The 15,732-nt window shown below is 38.1% G+C and overlaps 1 protein-coding gene across 2 annotated transcripts in view; it reads left to right on the top strand.

Annotated features, from left to right (window-relative positions):
• SRFBP1 (serum response factor binding protein 1) overlaps nt 1–15,732 on the top strand; it is a 67,314-nt gene that overhangs the window by 27,981 nt on the left and 23,601 nt on the right. For both annotated transcript variants that reach the window (XM_012577451.5, XM_072922754.1), the window contains one exon: nt 15,352–15,423. In XM_012577451.5, the coding sequence (XP_012432905.5) occupies nt 15,352–15,423 (72 nt within the window). The remainder of the gene's footprint in view (nt 1–15,351; nt 15,424–15,732) is intronic.

Below are 15,732 nucleotides of genomic sequence, written 5' to 3'. Positions count from 1 at the left end.
TGAAGGAAAAATGCTTTCCATTTGTCAGGAATGAGCAGCAATTGGCTTCAACCATTTTCAAGTGTCTTGGAAATACATGTTCTCTATCCTGAAAAATCACTGGAGAAACAGATTAGTTAATACAATGAAGGTTTTAGTACACTTACACCACAATATTTATCACAGAATAATGAATTTAGTGCAAGACATACAGGAAAAAATGCTTTACATTATTTTCGTAGTTTTATATTCTAGCAAGATGTTAACAGAAGTAGACTTGAATATGAACTTCATTACTAAGGTTTTGAAAACCAAATTATTTTATAAAAGTAGAACCTCATTTTGAACGATGTCTTCACACTTATTGTCCTTGGAACAACAGTCATTCAATTTCCTGAAAGCAATAGGTGCAGAATAGTTGTAAGGTTGAGGACTGGGCTGGGTAACTGATGATTTTTGTAGTAGGTCATCTTAAGGAATTTGGTAGTTCTTTCTTCTAGTATGGCCTTTTTTCATGGAATTCCTATATCTTAAAATACCAGGGTTTTTAGTAAATCTTAGTAATTTTCTTCTAGCAGTAATGTGTTCTTTCTTGATTAATAGTTTCATCTTCTGCAGCCTGGCTTTTGGTTAGCATCTCACCATAAAATTGTCTTAAGTCAGAGTGGAAACAAATGCACTTTTTTGCTTTTTCTTTCTCCTGGCATGTGTTTCCAATAGGTTTGCATATTTTCTTTTCAAATAGATAGCAAACATTCATCCTAATGTTGTAGAATCTTTAACCTTTAAAAGTTTTCATAAGAGTAATGGGAATTGCTTAAACTTCAGTGTAGTCAGCCTAGGAACAGTCTGTCTTGGTTTGAAAAGACAGGAGTCTGTGAAGGAAGGCAAAAGCCTCCTGTGAATTGGAAAAGGTAAGCCACATCCCTCCAAATTACCAAAATTTCAAAATTAAAAGGCTCTCAGGCAAAGATATGGAAATGGGAATAACAGTTCTTTACTAGGAAAAAACTAAATAGAAATATAAAAAAAATTTAATTAGTACAAACAAAACTAGTGATAGAGTCAGGAACCTGACACCCTGAGGAGTCAGGGTGTTGGTAATATCCAGTTAAATTGTGGTCGTTCCTCCTGGAGTGGCACATGAAATGCTGCTTAAGTGGTGATCTATAGAAGGGTGTAGTTTTCTCTGAAGGTCTGGTGATGGAGTAGATGGGCCTGGTCTTCCTCTGGGGTTGCTTCTCTTGCAGGGTGAAATTACGTTGAATGAGCAATCTTAACCTGAGAATACTGTAGAATATAGTATTTTTTTTTTCTAGATAGCAAGCATAAAAGAATAGTTAAAATTGTAAGAAAGAAATAAAAGTTAGTTTGGGATCTTGTACCATACAGTTTTAATTTGAAGGAAAAAATAGCTGACAGCCATTCTTACTGTTTTATTACATTATGATAGCAGAAGTTCTCTGGCTTTTTTAATACACTGAAATACTGTCCTGGATTACAAAAAAATGGGCTGGATTTCTTAAAATTAAAAGTCAGTAAAAATGTCATCAGCTTCATTTTGCAAACTTAATTGTTGACAAGATACTTAAATAGAAGCAGCTATCATGTTTTTTTTACTTATGCATTAGATTCCTAGATACTTAGTCATAACAGATCACAAGGGCAGCTTTTTTTTGTGGATTTGAGACAACTTAAGGAAAATATTAAAGTACGTTCTAAGTGCAGGTTAGAACTGTCTTAAAAGTATGGCTTACAGATGGAGCTTTTTCTAATAAAGTCTTGCATGAGAATTTTACTGTCTCATTTTTTTGTAAGGATGCAGAATAAGCCATTTTCACTTTTTGAAAAAATAAGGCTTGCAGATAAGATTTCATCACTTTTCTGAATTCTGTGTATTTTCATTGTTTAATAGAGGCAACCTTTGCAATAACCATTAAAAAAAAATTCACTCATATTCATTTATGTGAAAATTGACCAGTGACAGCCAAGCAAACCACTTACTGTTAATCAAAATAATGACAGAATTGTTGGCTTGTTTCTGCACTCATTTTGAAAAAAACTCTGTGTATTCAAAATAGGTACTTTTTTAATACTTTTGACTTCTTTCATCATCCCAACATGCATTTCACTTTACTGAACCAATTTGGGCCTTTTCTTTAAATATGACCATAATTCATAAAAACCTGGAAAAGAAAAGAACATTTCTGTAAGTACTGCATACTTGTGCTTTATATTTTAATCATCCTGTGCTGAGGTATAGTAGTCATTGTGAGGTCTCTGAGAAAATTCTAGTAATTTCTTGTTGTATACTAGCTGGTCTTTGTACTTAATTTCTGGAGAAGTGAAGACTAGGATCTGCAATAATTAGTGAATCTTCTTAGTATGGTGGATAAATACTAAACTGTCTAAATATCCTTAATCAACTGTTCTTTTTTGTCCTCTTTCTTGTGAAGAAATTTTCTGTAGAAATTAGATTTTCTGTTTTTCACAAATAGAAATTCTTCTTTAATATTGTGAGACAGGTTTTATTCCTATGTCTTCTAACTGAAGGGTTTGTGGTCTGAGGGGAGAAGAAATTGGTGATTACAGTAAGTATATTTTTAGTCACTTGGAAATTAATTAATTCAGAATGGCAACAGCAGCTGCTATGACTCTTTATTCCATCTGATGCTTTTGTGTGTAAAATCTTATTTCCCCCATGGCTGTCTCCTGCTTAAAAAAAAAAAATGAAGTCTCTTTGGGAACGTAATGCTAATGTAAATATTACTCCAGTGCTGGACAGATATATTGGCACTGTTGTTTAGGTGAAGATTTAGTGAACACATAGATGAGTAGTAAGAGGTAAAATAATGGTAACTTTAGGAGGTGAAAGTCATGCCTTGCAAATCAGCGGGAGGTCTTTGAAGGAGTAAATACATAGTACATATTGTTCATTTAGTCTTTATCTAGTTTTCTATTATTAAAAAAAAAAGCTATTGTCTCGTTTCCACCAAAGCCTCTAGTGGTTTTATGTGGTTTTTGGTTTTTCTTTTTTTAAAGCTGTCTATGCGTATAAATTTTCTTCTTTTAGTCATGGAGTTAAACAAAGTAGGTGAAAGAGAAGAATAAATGCTTGGCTTTTGTAGTGTTGGAAAGCTAATAGTGGAGTTTTGTGCAGATCAGTGCTGGAAATTATTCAGAAAAAGTGAATGAATGACAGAGCTTGATGATTCCAGAACTTTGGGGTAGTGAAGATACTAATACTTAAAACATTGCAGAGTTGATCAACTGGGCAGCTAAATGACTGAAGAAATTAAATGGTAATAAATGCTAAGTAGCACTTGTGGTGGTGGTGAGAATTACATTTCCAGTACTTCATTTTTACTGGATTGAAAGAAATTGGCTTTTGCTGATACCACTAGGAGGTGGGTATCAGAGTTACATACATATCTGTGAAAATGCTATATTGCTCTTTCTTGTCTTCAGACAGAAGACAGTCTGTTCCTACTAAAATTAATTTACTGTATTCTGCATAAGTCATATTTGTGTATGTAAAAAGCAACCAAATAAACTAGTAAAAGTATAAAGAAGAGTTTCAAGAATGATCTTACATGGCATGGCATCTGTACAAGGGTAACAAAAGCAGAAAAGGATTCTCTGGGATAATGGGTGATCTGCTGATGTTGGAGTTTTATGCAGTTCACATATTTGTCTTGTGTACCAATATTTTCCTGAGGCGGTCTTAACTCTAGGAAAGGACAAAAACTAATTCATTTTTTTCCTCTGTAGAGCTTGAAATAAGGACTGGAGGAGGAGTAATTTTCATGGAGACAATGCATACTGGGAAAAGGAATAAAAACAGGAAGTTCTTTTTTTTCCTAATGGTGTCTGATCTTTGAACTCTTATGCCCTGTGGAAGCAGACAAAGAGGTTGTGCATATGGGGTCTGTGTATTCACGTGCTTCTGCTTCACGGTGCATCTCTCTGCGTTCTTCTGTCCCTACTATTTGTTTCTGTTTCCGTCTCTTATTTCAAACCCGAACGTAGCGGGTGGGGGGTTATTAGCGGATCGCACCCATTTGTCAGTCACTATCTTGTTTGGGAATTGTGTGCGCATTGAGCGCGGCCTTTCGCTGGCTGCCTCGGTGGCGCCTGGCCGGCTCTCGCTGCGGCCGGGCGGGAGAGGCGGGGAGCGGCGGCGCCGCGCCCTCACCTGGCGGGAAGCGCGGCCTGCCCGCCGCTCTCGCTGCGCCGCGCTGCTGGCAGCCCCGCCGCTGCCGGCTGCCGCGCCCAGTACCGCGGATAGTAACTCGAAACCCCCGGCGCTCCCGGCCAACGCAGGGCTGCTTGGAAATATGTTAACCCTCAAGGCGCATGTGGTTGTTCTTTTAATATTAGGAGAGCACTGTGGAACAAAGCATGTCGGTTCGATGAAATTACAGATTGCAGTGCAAGTGAACACTGACATTCAGAACTAAGAGATGTTTGAAGAAAAGGGAGTACTCAAATAATTGTAATTTTTGGCATCATGCTTGCTGTCCTTCTAAGCTTGCTTCACTTATATTTGTAATTTTTATATGCTAGTAATTGTAGTTTACTTTCATAATACCTTCTACTTCTGAAATGATCACAAGATTGCAGACTTGCTAATTACTTTCTGTATGCTGTGGTGAAAACAGTCACCGCTCTCTGAATGTGACTACTGAATCAGATGTGAACCTCCAAAATGAAACAATTCGTTTAAACTAATTGACAGAATAAAATGCCAAGTTCACAGTGTTCGTCTCAGTAGACTGATGTAATTGCTGGCATTTGACTTGCATACCTCTTGAAATATTAAATTAGTTTATAAACGTGGCAGAAAAGAGCGGCCTATACTTGCCAGATAAAGTTTGGGTATTTTACAAGAGCTCAAGCAATTAGCCATGTTAAGTGTTCTTTGAGGGAGTTGTTTTATTCATTTTATTTTGTTATTAAAGCATGAATAAGTATTCTCTCCCTCAGCTGCTTTTTCTGCTTTTAGAAGAGGTTATGCAGCACAGAAGAATGAAGATATTTAGCTTGAGGAAGGTAACCATTTGTTACACAGCAAAGCTGTGTTTATGAGAATATGGTGTCAATTGATTAGATCGGTATTTTTGAAACTTTAATTTTCCAGAAAACAATAAATCCAGAAAACTATAAAATTTTGTATTGTGAAACTTATTAGATGAAAATTCACAGGTTGACACTGAATTTCACTTGGATATAAACTGAGACAGCAATACTGTAGACATTTAGTAATGTTCAAAACTGGTGCCAGCAAAAGCCTGACACCAGTGTAGTTTATAAAAAGAACAATTGCTAGACAAGTTCCCCTTGAAGTACATTCTTAAATTCCCAATGATTAACTGTGATTTTGGAGTATTCTTTCTTTTTTTCTTTTTTTGACTGGTTGGTAATAGTTAATTTGCATCAAAATCAATTGTCCTTTGTTCATCTAAAGTGAGATGATTCCTAAGCTTCTGATTTTTTTGGGAAGTTGTATTCTGGTAATTTCCTCTAGTGATGTCTTTAGTTTTGTTATTTTCAAATATGAATTAAATGTTACAATTTTTTTCTTAATATGTTTTGTAGTATTTCTCTCCAAGTTGTTATTAATCCAACAAGGTTGAAAATTAATGATTTCAAGAAAGATTCGTTTTTTATTTGAGATGTCTTATATGAAAATCAAAGTCTGGTTAAAACAACATAAAATTCAATACAAGTTTTGAAAATATAACACAGTAGATAAGACATGCAAAAAATACATTAAATGTCTTTGGTGCATACATCAGGAAAATTAGAAACTGTGGAACCATTTCTTCTTATGCTTTTCTTCCTCTTTGTAATACATATTAATAAGTTATTAATTAAAACCTCTATAATTACTTTTGAACATAATAATAAATCTTAAACCCAAGTGATACAGGGAAATGTATTTAAATTATAATTCACTTAACCTGTCTCTCCAATTCGAGAGAAAATGCCTTCATTTGTACTGGATAGAACTTCTGTTTTCAGTATATGGTGATACAGAGCCAAGTCATCCAGTCAGGTCACTGGCAGAAACTGTGTTAGCTGTACCAATGAAACAAATTTTTAAAAAATCCATGGAATATTTTTTCTTATTGTGCTTTTGCTTTGCTGTAGTTGTCTGTCCTTTATGACGCAGGTATGTACAGTAAAACTTGACTTCCACAGAAAGCTACATTTCTACATACATATATTCAGACATTTTTCAGACTTGCTGCATTGACTGTAAGCTTAGCAAAGGCTAAGCAAAGTTAAGTCAAAGGCTTCTTGAAGTTATTTAGTGAAAGAATATGTTGTTTCTGAATATGTGCAAACTTCTGAAGTACTATGTATTCAAGCACTATTAGATTCATCTTTAAAATCTGTTAGTACTTATATGTCTTTGATAATGAGAAGCTTCCACAATGCAGAGCATTGCTAGTTGGAAAGACATTCCTACCCACATTGTAATGTGGCATCTAATTTTCTTAGAATAAAGAGTGCATTAGTAATATGCTGGTTTGTTTTGTTTATATTAACTTCTAGTGCACATGTGCCTCATTAGACAGTCTTTACTTTGTCACTATATTGCATTCCATTAGATAAATAGGTCTTCTCAAACACATGCGCCCCACAGTGGTTAGTTACTATCTTTTATGGTCTCTTACCACACAGAGTCCTGTGTTTTTTAAGATTTGCATGCTAGTAACACTTAGATTTTGTGTCCTTCTGTAATTTGAAAAGTAAGAATTTATGCCAGTGGGTCACCAAAGAAATCCTGAATATAGCTCCCAAAAGTAGATTCCTTTATTTTTGCTGTCTGAAAGGTGTAGGCTCTGGCATAAATGTGCACCAACCTTGAAAATCCTCAATATAGGCTTGCCAGGAAGAATTGTGAGTCAAACTGAGTGAGGCAGAGAGATCTTTGACCTTAGTATGAGTATGAGTAAACTTGTTTTTTCTTTCTTTTCCAAAGATGTTTCTTTTTTGAGTATTAAAAACAAATAGGTTTAATGGCATTTTATTTAAATCCAGCATTAACTGTGTCTTAGTTGGCACAGCAAGGCCCTTCCCTATGTGGTGTGATTGGATTGTGGTAACAGAGGGGAGTTGAAGTGCTGAAGTTTCCCAGCTCATCCTCTGCCCTGAGGCCCAAGTGTGGTTCACCCAAGAATTCGTCCCCATTTCAGCTGCATGTGCCAGCAAGTCATGTGACACTTTCAGGATGGGTGAGTCCAGGTTTTTGGTTTTTTCCCAATGGCAGTTAAAAAAAACTAACAGGAAAGTTTTTAGTATGGAGATGCATAGGTATTTGTAGGGACGCTGGATGCTCCAGGACGGTTCAGATGGATTCAGATGAGAGATCTCTGTTGGTTGCTTAGAATATCAGGTTTATTCGGGATGGTGAAAGGTCCTGCCTGGAGCTGCCAGACGCAGCAAGTGGCAGGGCCTGAGGTGATGGGGGAGGGGAGAGACAAAGGGAAGAGCAGGGACTCCAAGAGGGGGAAAAACCAAGAGAGGGGAAGTTCCAAGAGAGGGGGCGATCCAAGAGGGGGCAGGATCTAAGAGGAGGGAGGAAGTTCCAAGAGGGCGTCTGGCCCCTTGGAGACCCCTTATCAGGGGGCTCCAAGGTGGGCTGGAACAAGACTTGGGCCAATGGGGTCACAGACACTTGATGTTTCAGGGGAGGGTTACAGGTGTGGGATGAACCATACATTCTGGGGGGTGAGATGGAACAGTCCATTTGACTTTTGGACCTATCTGTGGGTGAGGGTATTGTCCATTCAGTAGGGGGGATTGTTTTCATCCTGGCTGTACTATTGTGATTCTTCTGCTAGGCAATTATATTTATATATCCTTCCCAACAGGTATTTTACTAGATTCATGGAGGATTATAGTATTCTTAACAAGTGACTTGTCGGTCTTCATAATTTTCTGGACATCAGTCAGCTTCAGACCTATGACGGGTATAGGCCTTACAGCACCATCCTGAACTTCCTGTCAAATCAGTCTACCTCTGTCATGGTTTGACACAGGAAGAGAATTTTTTTTGGAAGGAAGAGGTCAGTCCAGTCAGGGGTCAGGTTTGGATATTGACACTTGGGGTGACCAATTGAAGGTGGACACGCCTCTGAGAACACCGAGGGGTTAAAAACGGAATTCCCAGGAGGACTCGCTCTTCTTTGGTTCCGGTCACCGCATGGTACGGACCTTCCCCCCCAGCCCGGGCTGGGTGGGGGAGGGGAGCCATGTGGCCTGCAGAGGTAGGCCAGGGGGTGAAGGATCGGAACCGAGCTGGGCCAGCTCCTGCAGATGGAAGGGTGGAGAACATCTGGGATGTCTTTGTTCCCCCTCCCCTAAGCTAGAGGGAAAAGAGATAGAGAGCCAGCAGACACCTAGAAGTTTGCCGGCGGAGGAGAAGGAGAAGGGGGGGAGAAGATGCCCAGCGTGGGAGATGGGAGATGGAGTTCTGGGCTGAGATTTCAGCCATCCGGGGAGTCCGGGAATTTTAACCCTTTCCTGTGAAATGAAGGCTTTATGAAATATTACTCCTCCTCAATTTGAAGGAAAGAGAGACAGCCTGGGACCTCAGATGTTCAGAGAAGAAGGTTGTGGGGAGATGATGGAGTGGCTTTTGGCTGGACTCTGCTTGTTTACCATAGACTGAACCACTCCTTCTTTCAAGAGAGACTGCATTTTAGGGGGATGCATTGGTGAGCCAAGAGACCTCCTTCAGCAACTACCAGTTCAGGAATGGACAGAGAAAGCTGAGGAGGGTGTGAGGATGCCCTTCATCTTCAGAGAAGAAGAGAAGGCGATCTCTGTCTTTTGGACCCTCAGCCCCAGGGGAAAATGGGGGGGACTCTAGTCCCGAAATGAGACACTGGACTGTTGTTCCTGGTGGTCCTTGGCAAAGCATCCTTAAAGGGGCCCTATAAGCAGTCTCTGTCCATACATGGTGGTGAGAGCACTGTGATATGGAGAGGAGAATGTCACACTGGCCGGTGTGTCTGGGCGGTGCCACGTGTGACATGGAAACACAAAGGTGGCAGCTGTGTTTCCTGGGGGTCTATGGTGCAAGGGGGACTCCTCTCTTCCCTGATGGGCTCAGTATCGATTATCTTGAAGGGTGAAAACTGGATTAAGGATCTAAATGGGTCTCGCTGGGGTTTGTTGGAGTTGGGTGGTGAGAGGAGGAATGTTTTGGAAGATTTTCATTTTGAAGTTTGTGTGGGTTTTTTTTTTTCTTCCCCTTTATATTATTAGTAGTAGTGTAATAAAGTCTTTCCTTTGTTATTAAGTTTGGCCTGCTTTGCTCTGTTCTCAATCGCATTTCACAGCATTTGATTGGTAGGTTGCATTTTCATGGAGCGCTGGCATTGTGCCTGGGTCAAACCATGACAACCTCTCATGAGACTGTTACTGGCCCCCAGTGGATTCTCACCTGTGGATTAAAAACCTCAGTCCTTCTCAGCAGGAAACTCTTGGTAAATGTGTAATGCTTTCACATCCACAGATGTGTCTGCTGCAAAAGGAAGCAATTGCAGGTCTTTTTAGAATTGCTTTAGAAAAACAATGAATGCAACATCTTAATGGTTATCCAGTCTGTTTCTTAGCACCAAGTAAAATAAATTGTGCAATTGCACCATTTGGGCATTCTTATGTTATCATTCAGCCGGGAGGATACATTTTTACTGGGATCTATCACAGTCAGCAAAGCACTTTAAAACAAAAGTGAGCTCTCAGGTGAGAAATTCTTTACTGTAGAAGGTGCAGTTGCAAACAAGTAGCAAGTACAGTATTCTGAGTTTACCTATCATCAGAATACATTTAGGGAAATTTGGGACAAATCAGCAGGCCTCTCTGGAAGAATTAGATGTAATTCATAGGTGATGGATAAAGATGAGAGTGACCTGGATTGCCTGGATTCCATTGAGGAAAAAACTAAAGCCAATTGGAAAATGAAATTTCCAGGGCTAAGGCTACAGACTCTTTGTCTAGGATCAGGCTTCTCTTCTTGTGCGATATTACCAAGAAAGATACTGTCTCCCATTTTATTCCTGTTTTAAAAGTTGTAGTTAAAAAATGAGAGCAAATACAAAAGTTATTTAGAGACTTTACATATCTTTAAACTTTTATTCTGTGGTAGATGAAGTTCAGGTTATCCAATTACTCAGAAAAGAGCTTGAGAGCTGTTTTACTAATAGTTTATAAACACTGGTAGTAAGTCAGGCATCTACTTGAAAATGCTTTGCTTTGTCTCTGATAATATTACATAGGGATTTTATAATAAAGCAGGTATGTCAATGTAGGACTAATTTGTTTATTAAACTTGCTAACAAGCTTAAGCCACACTTAAATAGACAATGTCATATTTTACTTACCAGATAAAATTTTTTTATTCTGTTTGTTTTATCCAAATTCTTATTCTGGTAGTACTTTCCACATTGGTTGTGCATCTAGTAAAATGGGGACTTGAGGTGATAGACGTTTGGGATTTATTTATTTTTTTTTTATATAGGCCATTTACTTTGGTGTGGTGGTCAGTCACTAATGTGATTGACACTGAAAATTCTTGTGTGTGTATTTAGGTCACAGGTACTGACAAGGAATTTGGATTTGTAAAATGCTAGTGGAAGAAGGTATTCTTTTGCTTCATAATCAGTTTGGTAATAATCACTGCACTGCATTTCTGGAAAACATTCCTTTGTAACTTAAAAAAAAAATTGTGCTCTTATAATGGATTTAGTTTCTTTTTGGAAGCTGGATAAGTTTTCAGATAAGATATGGCTGATTTATTTCACTACTTTGAAGAGATCCCATTTTTGTTTATTTTCACAAGTAATACTTACTGATAAGTCTAAGACTACTTTTGTTCTGAATGGCTAAAATACTGAACTTCTAAAGATTTAGGGGAGCAAGTAGAACCAGAAGACATACAAGGATTAAATTGTAGGGGGAAAAAAGTTGAAAAAGTGTTCTGGAATTTTTTTCTCTTATACCTTTCTCCTCACTAAGCAACCTAGCAAAATGACAGAAAGTAGCAAAACCAGACTGAATGTTCTGGAAAAATTATAAGAAATTTTGTGAGGAAGTAGTCTCAAACACAGGTTTGAGAGTAAAGATTATGATTATGTTTTAAAACTGAAAGTGTATTAAATGAGTGGGAAACTATAGCTGAGATTTCACCAGAAATATGACTTTTGGTAAGGGTGTTCTGTTTCTATTTCTATATATCTTGATTATTTATTTTTTATAGAAGTTTCAACATTTTAAGATGAAAATCATCTTTTCATATGGAAGGACTTGAAACTTGCACAACTAAGAAAATGTGAAAAAATAATGATAAGTAGTGGATTTTATGATAAAGGTAAACAAAAAATACTAGTCAAAACAAATTTGAAATTGTGTTGTTTTTAGTAGTCTGAGGACTCTTAAATTGCTTCCACAGGCCGCTGGCAGACTGGGGTTTTTTTTCTGAGTCGTCTAAAACTGCCTGAGGCAGCATAGCTGGGAATACATCTTGTATGAAAAAATCTTGCATTTCTGAGATGTGTTGAAGCCTCATTTGACAGCAAGTTTTTTTGATTCTTCTGTCTTCCAGAAGCTGTTCAATAAGTTACGTTTCCATGCCGTTTAGGTTAGAACCTCTATCTTACTCAGTATCACTTGGATAAAGTGTCATCTGAACAGCCACAATCAATATAAACATGAAATCCTCTTTTCACATACTATTTACGCATGACATACTTCTCTTCAATATAGCCTTGTCTTTCTGTGTAAGACAGTTATGGTTTATTAAAAAAGAAAATCTCTCAAAATTACTATTCTAAGTTTCTGTAAGTATTGGTGTGAGCTTGCTGCCTCCAGTACTCTCTTCAGAGATGATTGCCTGCCCTACAACTACCCCTTCCTGTGCCCCAGGGCTCAGTTTTTGCAGGCCAGGCCAGTCTTTGCCCACCCATACTTACTTTTTCCACAGATTTGGTGTTTCACCATAACTTTGTATGCAATATTGCCTTCATATGCTATTAATAATTAAGTTACTTTAGTACCTTGCAAGATACCCACCCCTGAAGTCTGCCCTGTATTCTACCTTTCCATGGAGCTTGTCTGGTTTTTGTGTAGCTCCACCCTAATGATCTGTACAGCCACTGTAGCTTCTTGCCTTGTCTGTCACATCTAGCAGTCTTCTTATGTCCAGTAGTTCTTCACATCCTGCTTATTCATCTTAATCTCAGGGCAAGGCCTGGTCATCTGCCTGCAGCCAGGATCCAGCTGGCTGACAGGTCAGTTCTCCTGACATTGCTCCACTACCCACTGGAGCAGCTGCCTGGGCAGTGAATGACTGGAGGAGCATCAGTCCCCGCACTGTTCGAAAAATTGAGTCAGGCTGGTCCTACCTCTGCTATGCCTTTTCCACCTGTTCCCAGTGTCATCTTGACATTTTTTTATTTTCTTACCTGTTTGTAATTTCACCTCTTTGTCCCCTGCCTGCAAGTGCTGTAAGGACTAGGTGCCAGCTGCTGAGGGCATGGGGCAAGCAACAGGAGTCAGGGCAGGAGTGTAGGTGCCCCAAACCTGTGTTGTCAGCAGCAGTGGGTGGGGGTCTCAGCTCCAGGCATAGGGGCAGTTACAGCATATGCACTGTCAGGGAGGACAGGCAGTGTGTGTCCTATGTGCATCTACAGGTGAGACTGGGATGAGTCAGACCAGTGAGGCTCTTGGCACATCTGGATTGGGCTGCTGGTCACAGCCTGTGTGCCTGTGCTACTGCTGATAGTACAGGCAGACTGTCTAATATTCATGTGCTTTGACCCCGCGTGTATGTCTCTTTGGCTCATTTATTTGTGCATTTTGAGGGGGTGGGAGATGACATGCTCTCAATAATGAACTTCAGATCAGAAAAGAAGGAAGAGGTCTTGGCTAGCTCTACGAAGTTCATGTTAGTAAACATGAAAGCACTCATTAAAGTGCTACATGCTGCAAAACTGAGTTTCACTACTGGTTGAACCTGTCAATAAGAAAGCAACTCCTACATCTTTGGACCTGGGACAGACACCTGTGGATCTCTGGACACATAGGGCTGGGCTGCATCATCAGGACAGGAGGAATCCCTGGACTGACCTCAGAGATGCTGGAGAGGGCATTAATTTATAACATTCCTTAGCATCATTGGAAAGATGGTTCCATAACAGATAATCAATACTAAGATTTTTCTTGTTACTCAGGTGCACCTCAAAGTTGAGAAAACTGTACTGGTAAAAATACCACTATCTCTTTTTTTGTATTTTATTGTCTGTTGCTGACAATTAATAGAAACAGAATAAATATGTATTTATTACAGTAACTTGACTCATGTGAATATGTTTACAAAACCAAGGTTCTGTGGAAGAATATTTATGTCAAAAATGCTTAATTTGCCTTAAGTCTAGGAGAAGTGAAGGAGACTATTTATAAAGTTGGGGATTCAAGCCTGAATTGAAGGTTCTTGGCCTCATTTTGTATCCTAGGCATTTCAGTGTGGCTTTAATGACTTCACATTCCAAAGTGTAATTCGTTCTCCAGTATTGTTCGTGATTCTGCAATGTCCTGGGAATCCTACAGTATTGTCATATCAAAATTAAACTTCTGACATTCTCATGGAGGGATCACTGAAGTTTGTCTGCCTCTGCCCTGAACCATGTTGCAGCATTTAAATCCTAAAGAGACAGGAAGTAGGCAGTTTTATTTGGGATGAAGATCATAGGAATTATCTTTTTTTGTGTTTTTGTTTGGTTTTTTTTTAATAATCCAACAGCTTGATTTAATGAATAACATTGGGCTCCTGAGCTTCATTCATAACCCCTAACCTCTTATGTGACAGTAAGCATGTCACTTAATCAACGTGTCCTACTTTCACCATCTGTGAAACACTTTGGAAAGTCATGGAAAACTGCATCATAGGTCTTTTCCATCTCTATTAGGTCATCCAGCTGTTCATCTGCCAGTAAAAGATTGTTTCCTACATCTACCAGTGTTTTTCCAGTGTGGATCCTGTCCTCTAAGTGATTGTGCTTCCACTAGTACCTCTGGGAGATGATTTTGCAGAGTTCTAGATCTCGTTGTCAGGAAGCTCTTCTGGCATTCACAGAAAGAGATTTTTTTGTTGTTGTTATTAATTTAACTGAGTTCTATTACTTTTTTCCCATTTGTAAATAATTGTTTAGTTTTAAGTCATACGCAATTCATGATAAATAAAGAGACAAATTGCAAGTGTCTGCAAAGCACCTTATCTATAAAAAGATGGACAACATAAGGTTTTGAGATGCAAGGTATAACCTTTTATAAGAAGGTAAGCTACTTGGTTCTTCCTGAAATTATGTCTAAAGAAGTGTACAGACTGCTCCAGATTTACAGCAGAAAAGGGATAGAATATGGAACTTAACAGTGGTGTTAAAATGAAAGTATTGGAATAGGTTTCAAGAATGCTTAAGCAGGGAAAGAAAGAATTACAAATACAATATAGTTGTTGAACATGAAAGCTATCAGAAGAACTAAGTTACTTTGTACAGAATTTTAGCTTTTCAAAATATGTGGGTTTATTTGGGTCTGGCATAAGAATAGTTAAAATGATTTTTAAATGCCTATCTGGGAAACTACTGGTATGTAACATGGGGTTTTGTTGCACTTCCCTAGGAGGAAAATAATGTTCAATTAATTCATTTGATGAGGTTAATAGAGCATTTTGTAACACAATCTACATAAAGCATGTGTCTTAAAATAGCGATAAATCTGTCATGGAGGCATATTTGATAAAATATTCAGTTTTTAATAAAATCCACTTGTCCGGGATTTTTATTCCTCTATTTCAGATGCCAATGCAAATGCTCAAGTCCAGGAATGCAAACTGCATATTAGTCAGTCTCTTTAGAAACCATATAGTATTTTTTTCATCTCAGCTTCATTTTCATTGTTTTAACTTATATATTCATGTACATTGATAAGATGTAACTTCATCAGAAGATAAGTCGGGAATTGAAGGCCTTCCAAAGTTTATTTGTAGTACAACAATATGGGCAATTGAAATATTTCTGCAAATAAAAGCACTCATTCTGCATACTTTGCTGTTGAAAAATCCCTGTTGCCTTCAGCATTAGTATAAGAGATTAGGTATAAGGTAGTGTTTTGAAAAGGTCAGTCAGTATAAATGTAGTGTTTACATACACAAAAAAAATTCTCCATATAACAAACTGGTTTTTTTCCTTTAAGAGATTAGGGAAGTGCCACTATTAGAATGTTTATAAGGAAGGTGAACCTTAGAAAGACTTCCTATAGTCTGATCATAACAAGAATAAACTTATCTTTCATCTACAGGAAATAAAACCAGATGAAGTTACCAGACTCGCTCTTAGGACAGAAGTTAATTTTGAAAGTGTCTGCAAAAAGGTAAGACTTGCTGATTTCTGTTTTCCTTCCCCTGCTTTTTTGAGTGTGAAAAGGTTCATATGTGGGTGCAAGTACATGGATTTGACACAGTGTGTTCTGTTCATTGTATTGTATCTTCATTGTAGATCTTGCTTTTCTGTGGAGGTTTATCCACTGGGACATTGCTACAGAAAAATTAGTATCTAGCTAGTATGAATTGTCATTATCAGGTGGGCTAGTCCAGAGTGACTAGAACAGAATACCAGGAAGCATAGCAGTGATTTCTTAGTCTTTATATTTAGATTTGTTTTGTTTAGAGTATATATACAT

Source organism: Taeniopygia guttata, chromosome Z (assembly GCF_048771995.1).
Source record: "Taeniopygia guttata chromosome Z, bTaeGut7.mat, whole genome shotgun sequence".
Classification (NCBI taxonomy): Eukaryota; Metazoa; Chordata; class Aves; order Passeriformes; family Estrildidae; genus Taeniopygia; species Taeniopygia guttata.
The sequence above is the reverse complement of the archived record's forward strand: the minus strand, read 5'-3'. Positions and strand labels throughout refer to the sequence as shown.